Source organism: Morone saxatilis, unplaced genomic scaffold (assembly GCF_004916995.1).
Source record: "Morone saxatilis isolate NCDOM2014 unplaced genomic scaffold, NCSU_SB_2.0 Contig20, whole genome shotgun sequence".
Lineage (NCBI taxonomy): Eukaryota > Metazoa > Chordata > Actinopteri > Moronidae > Morone > Morone saxatilis.
In genome coordinates, this window is record NW_023339763.1 from 11,265,049 (window position 1) to 11,271,183 (window position 6,135).

General features: G+C 43.1%; 1 protein-coding gene across 1 annotated transcript in view; it reads left to right on the top strand.

Annotated features, from left to right (window-relative positions):
- Positions 1 to 6,135, top strand: part of supt6h (SPT6 homolog, histone chaperone and transcription elongation factor) — a 16,348-nt gene that overhangs the window by 6,877 nt on the left and 3,336 nt on the right. The window contains exons 16-34 of the mRNA XM_035666269.1: positions 506 to 701; positions 853 to 992; positions 1,182 to 1,299; positions 1,417 to 1,493; positions 1,592 to 1,727; positions 1,875 to 2,012; positions 2,256 to 2,423; positions 2,522 to 2,649; positions 2,774 to 2,981; positions 3,212 to 3,359; positions 3,567 to 3,709; positions 3,815 to 3,955; positions 4,162 to 4,357; positions 4,519 to 4,664; positions 4,929 to 5,021; positions 5,167 to 5,280; positions 5,392 to 5,516; positions 5,844 to 5,956; positions 6,050 to 6,127. Of these exons, the coding sequence (XP_035522162.1) occupies positions 506 to 701; positions 853 to 992; positions 1,182 to 1,299; positions 1,417 to 1,493; positions 1,592 to 1,727; positions 1,875 to 2,012; positions 2,256 to 2,423; positions 2,522 to 2,649; positions 2,774 to 2,981; positions 3,212 to 3,359; positions 3,567 to 3,709; positions 3,815 to 3,955; positions 4,162 to 4,357; positions 4,519 to 4,664; positions 4,929 to 5,021; positions 5,167 to 5,280; positions 5,392 to 5,516; positions 5,844 to 5,956; positions 6,050 to 6,127 (2,606 nt within the window). The remainder of the gene's footprint in view (positions 1 to 505; positions 702 to 852; positions 993 to 1,181; positions 1,300 to 1,416; positions 1,494 to 1,591; positions 1,728 to 1,874; positions 2,013 to 2,255; positions 2,424 to 2,521; positions 2,650 to 2,773; positions 2,982 to 3,211; positions 3,360 to 3,566; positions 3,710 to 3,814; positions 3,956 to 4,161; positions 4,358 to 4,518; positions 4,665 to 4,928; positions 5,022 to 5,166; positions 5,281 to 5,391; positions 5,517 to 5,843; positions 5,957 to 6,049; positions 6,128 to 6,135) is intronic.

Consider the following 6,135-nt stretch of genomic DNA (forward strand, 5'->3'; position numbering starts at 1 on the left):
TCACCCTACCCTTCTAAGCACAAAGAAGAAACTACAGTGACCATGAAAACAAAATACGTATTATATTCAGGTGATTATAGAAAGTATAGAATTATGAAAACATACCTACGAATATTCAGTTTCTGCCAATAGATCCTCCTAAATGTTAGACACTGGACCTTTTGATCAACTAGGTGAGGCAAATCATAAATAAACAAACACATTCAAGTTTTATAATTCCCTGTTCATGCACATTACTTGGCCATAAGACTTTCACCAAGCGCAGGATATGAAGTGACTAACTGTTGTGCTATTTTTAGCATCTGTATATAAACTTAGCTTGGATGTTGGAGGAAAGGAGGGTTGCTAAGTAGGATAGGTCCCCTGAGTTTAAGTCCTTGAAATTTTAAGCTGCAGCTTATGTTTTTATCCACATCCTTGTCAGTTGAGTGTGCGGCTTTTGAATTATGACTCTGGTAATATTAAGAAAACTTTCCTGTCTCTGCTCCCCTCTGCTTCTCCTTAGATATGCTGGGGACCAGACGTACTTTGATGAGATCAAACAGTTCTACTACAGGGATGAGTTCAGTCACCAGGTGCAGGAGTGGAACAGGCAGCGAACTTTGGCCATAGAGAGAGCTCTCACTCAGTTCCTCTATCCTCAGATGGCCAAGGAGCTCAAGAGCAAACTGATCGCTGAGGCCAAAGAGAGCATTGTCAGGGTAATTGTCATTAAAAGCTGACTCTCTTTGTTGTAATCTTACATAACACACAAATTATAGAGCAAAATATTCACGAAACCATTAAACAATGCAACAGTGTTTTAACCTTAGAACTCATTGTGAACTCTCCGTTCTCCATTTCTCCTTGTAGTCCTGCTGTCGTCGTTTATATAACTGGCTTAAGGTGGCTCCTTACAGGCCAGATCAGCAGGTTGAGGAAGACGATGATCTGATGGATGAGAGTCAGGGAAAAGGCATTCGGGTTCTGGGTGTAGCCTATGCACCCAGCAGGTATGTGTCCCTCACTATTTTTATTCTTTTCCTTCAGATTTATTAGTAGCTAGAATTAATGCCAACTTTTAATTATGGGAGATATACTGCGTGTTTGAATTGCAACCATGTAAGACCAAGCAATGTTTGCTGCATAAATGACACGCTTACGTAACAATATAGTCTGACTTACAAACTTTGCTCTCACAGGGACACACCAGTCTTCTGTGCTCTGATCAACGGAGAAGGCGAGGTGGTTGACTTCCTGCGTCTGCCCTACTTCATGAAGCGGAGGAATGCCTTTAGGGAAGATGAGAGAGAGAAGAAGGTACAAGCAGGGAACATGACTGTACTTCCGTGCAAGCAACAGATGCTTTATTGTTTGAGAAAAACATGTTACTGGATGAATCTTTGAGATGATCACTCATTTGTGTGTCATCCTCAGGCCCACGACATTGAAAATCTCAAGAGGTTTTTGTCCGGCAAGAAACCTCATGTGGTAGCCGTTGCTGGCGAAAACCGGTAAATAATAGATTTATTTCCGTACATGTAGACATTTTGAACAGCAGTCATGAGTTATAATGGAGTTGAGGTTGAAAATGTTAAAAACGTGTGTGCAGAGATGCCCAAATGATCATGGAGGACATCAAAAGGACTATCAGCGAGCTTGAGCAAGAGTCCTCTCTGCCCGCCGTGGGAGTGGAACTTGTTGACAATGAATTGGCCACACTGTACATGAACAGCAAGAAGTCTGAGGTAAATACATAACACGCCACCATACACAGGCACAGACACTACAGTAGTGTCTCTCTTCCACTATGGCAGGTAACCACAGTAAGTTCACTAACTGGTGCATCCTAGATGAGGACCAATATTGTCTTCTTCTGCTGTCTCTCTGCGCAGGTGGATTTTAGGGATTACCCTCCCTTGCTACGTCAGGCTGTGTCAATAGCCAGGAAGATCCAGGATCCCCTGATGGAGTATGCGCAGGTTTGCAGCTCTGATGATGATATTCTCTGCCTCAAGCTACACCCACTACAGGTGAGAGGTTGAAAAAAATGGTGGATTAGTGTGCTTTTATCTCGTATATCTATTGCTGTATGTGGTTGAAGCATGATAGATGTTAGAAACATTATGTATGAACCAATTAAAGATGATAATGTGACGTGCCGCTTCTCTACACTAAACATCTGTAACAACGTGCTGTAGACATAAAATGAAGTATGGCTCTGCAGCTATATACAGCTCAGCTCAGTCTTTTTTTTTTCTCCCATTCTTTCTCAGGAACATGTGGTGAAGGAAGATTTGCTCTGTGCCCTTTACTGTGAATTTATCAACCGCGTCAATGAGGTTGGAGTGGATGTGAACAAGGCCATTGCCCATCCTCACACTCAGAGCCTGGTCCAGTATGTCTGTGGTCTGGGACCCAGGAAGGGCTCACACCTACTCAAGGTATGCATTTGTGCTACTGACATTCATTTCTTGTGTCATATCTGAAAGTATAGCGCCTTATCTGCTGATCTAATAATCGCTGTGGTCCGTTTGTGCAGATTCTGAAGCAGAACAACACTCGTCTGGAGAACAGAACTCAGCTGGTGACAATGTGCCACATGGGACCGAAGGTTTTTATCAACTGTGCCGGTTTCATCAAGATAGACACTGCATCACTGGGGGACAGGTCGGTACCTTGTAGGAGTTTTTACTCGCTCAGACCATCCAGATGTTTCCAGCAGTGCAAGGGTATATTTGTGAGGTAATTTCAAATCGGCATTGTTTTTCCTTCTCTCAAACCTTCCACACAGTACGGACTCCTACATCGAAGTTCTGGATGGATCTCGTGTCCACCCTGAGACGTACGAGTGGGCTCGAAAGATGGCTGTGGACGCCCTTGAGTATGACGAGTCGGCAGAAGATGCCAACCCAGCCGGAGCTCTGGAGGAGATTTTGGAAAATCCCGAACGTCTCAAAGATCTGGACCTGGATGCCTTTGCCGAAGAGCTTGAGAGACAGGTCAGAGTTTGTGCCGTTGGCTTGACTGTAGCAATGTCTCATGTATTCTGTTGCCAAAGTAAACATTTTGAACAGCTTGGAAAAAAAAAAAGCTACAGTGCAGAATTATATTTAGTCCAGTTGAAGAGACGCTAGACACCACTGTATGTTTCAGGAACGTATAAAGCTAAAAGAAACATAAGCAATGTTTCACATCCACTCACAAAGTTGTATCATCATTGTTCCTGTAGGGTTACGGCAACAAGGGAATTACTCTGTATGATATCCGTGCAGAGCTGAGCTGCAGGTACAAAGACCTGAGAGTTGCTTACAGAGTCCCCAACACTGAAGAGGTCTTCAATCTGCTCACCAAGGAGACTCCAGAGACCTTTTATATTGGTAATACAAACATATATTTATCTCTTGAATTAAGCCACACCAAAGATCAATAATTGATAGTTAATTCCAAACCATCAGTATGAGAAGTGGATGCTGTAGTCATAGCACATGACTTATTAAAAGGAGTGCCGTTACTTAACTACCAGTCACAGAAAAGAGAGCAACTTCACAGGCTGTTGTTAATGTTTTTGTCTCGTCCTCTTCCAGGTAAACTGATCACCAGTATAGTAACTGGTATCGCTCACCGGCGACCTCAGGGAGAGAGCTACGACCAGGCCATCCGCAACGATGCTACAGGTCTGTGGCAATGTCCCTTCTGCCAGCAGGACAACTTCCCTGAATTGAGTGAGGTATCAGACAGCTGAGTTTTCAGATTTTGACAGTTTAATGTTCGATCACAGCCTGAGAGTCTGACATCTAAAGATCATCTTTTTTGTTTTGCGGTCCTGCTTTAGGTGTGGAATCACTTTGACAGCGGTTCGTGTCCAGGTCAGGCCATCGGGGTGCGGTCCAGATTAGATAACGGCGTCCAGGGATTCATTCCCACCAAGTTTCTCAGTGACAAAGTGGTCAAACATCCTGAGGAGAGGGTCAAGGTGAGGCATTGTTTGTCGTGATTCTTTGTTACTCTCACATGCAAAAATATTCATATTTCTGAGAGTTTCCAGTTGGAACCAGTTACACTACCCGATCCCAATATATCTGATGATTGAGATTCATATTTAATTTCTTTCTGTCTTGTTTTCTTCTATTGTGGAACCTGTGTGACACTCAATTGTTTCTTTTCCCCCTCCTCCATCAGGTGGGCATGACAGTTCACTGCCGCATCATGAAAATCGACATTGAGAAATTCAGTGTGGACCTCACGTGCCGCACTTCGGATTTGATGGACAAGGCCAATGAGTGGAAACTCCCCAAGGACAGCTACTATGACTTTGACACAGAGTCCGAAGACCAAAAACAGGAGGAGGAGCTCAAAAAGAAACAACAGCGAACACGTTAGTATAATGACAGGATTAATAAAAGTTATTTGAAACAGAATAGCTAATAAAATGATGTCATTTTTTGTTTTTGAAAGCACATTCTGTTTAGCCAACATTATTGGCTTTCACATCACTGTCTTTATACTGTCTGCCTGTTCTTTGTGTTCTCTCTCCAGCATATATAAAGCGTGTGATAGCCCACCCCAACTTCCACAATATCAGTTTCAACCAGGCAGAAAAGATGATGGAGACCCTGGATCAGGGAGACTTGATTATCAGACCCAGCAGCAAGGGAGAGAACCACCTCACCGTCACCTGGAAAGTAAGAAACTGAAAACATCAGGGTAATAAAGGTTAAATAAAAAACAATACAACTGAATAGATGGATGAGGAAGACGCTGGGTAAATAAATGACTTCATAGTGTCATGGAGGTTAAGCAAAACTTGGCAGTAACATATGACAGGCGGTGAAATAATAACACAATATCATTAAATGTTTAAAGCAGGACACTTGTATGTTGATAATGCTGTCGTTAAACTTTAATGTGGAGAGTTTGTTCCAGTCTGACTGTGTGATGTTCTGTAGGTGGCTGATGGTATCTACCAGCATGTGGACGTGAGAGAAGAAGGCAAAGAGAACGCATTCAGCTTAGGGCACACTCTCTGGATCAATAATGAAGTAAGCTGTTGTCCCCTCCTCTTTTGTTTAGCATGATTGTGTGCTTCATGATTAACCCTGCAGAAAATGGATTGTAAAACATCAGTGTTACGCTGGCTGCTGCATGTTCTTAAACACTTTAAACCGTTTATTCCGTTCTCCGCAGGAGTTTGAAGATCTGGATGAAATCACCGCTCGGTACATTCAGCCAATGGCCTCATTTGCTCGGGATCTGCTGGGGCATAAGTACTTCCAGGAGTGCCACGGGGGAACCAAGGAGGTACATACTGATTAAGTGTCCTGAGTATTTTGTCTTTTGGCTGTAATTCATCCCGTTGCACGACCTGTTTTTACCATATCTCCTTATGTTCTCTTGTTTTCTCTCTGATAGAAAATGGAGGAGTTATTGGTCAGGACAAAGAGGGAGAAGCCAACTTTTATTCCATACTTTATTTCGGCATGTAAAGATCTGCCGGGAAAATTCATACTGGGCTACCAGCCTCGCGGAAAACCACGGTGAGCGGAGATGTTAAAACATAATTGTCAGCAAACAGCAGACGATGCCATTCAGTGCTGTCAATAGTCATGAATCACAGTGACATATGGTGACATGCAAAGCTCCATAGCTACTACAGAGGCACATATTTACAAATCTTAATCTTTCTGAGTCATGTCGTACTTGTCGGGCCGAATTACTCAACAGCACCCAATTCTTATCCGCTCTCCCACACAGCTGCTCCACTGCCAAGTGTTTTTTTATTAGATGCTTACTGATTTGATTGACAACAAGGTTTACATACTTGTAGAACTGAACATGCCATCTCTTTTTCTTTTTTTTTATAGAGTTGAGTTTGTAACCATCACCCCAGATGGCTTCCGCTACCGTTCACAGATATTTCCTACAGTGAACGGGCTATTCCGCTGGTTTAAGGACCATTACCAAGAGCCTGTGCCAGGTATAGGAACACTATACTTACTGTTGTAGCGTTTGTTAAGACAATTGAAATATATTGTGAGTTATCCTGTAACATTTTATCCTGTTGTCAAAGGTATCACTCCCAGCAACAGCAGCCGAACAAGGACACCTGCATCCCTGAACGCCACCCCAGCCAATATCAACATCGCAGGTGAGTCC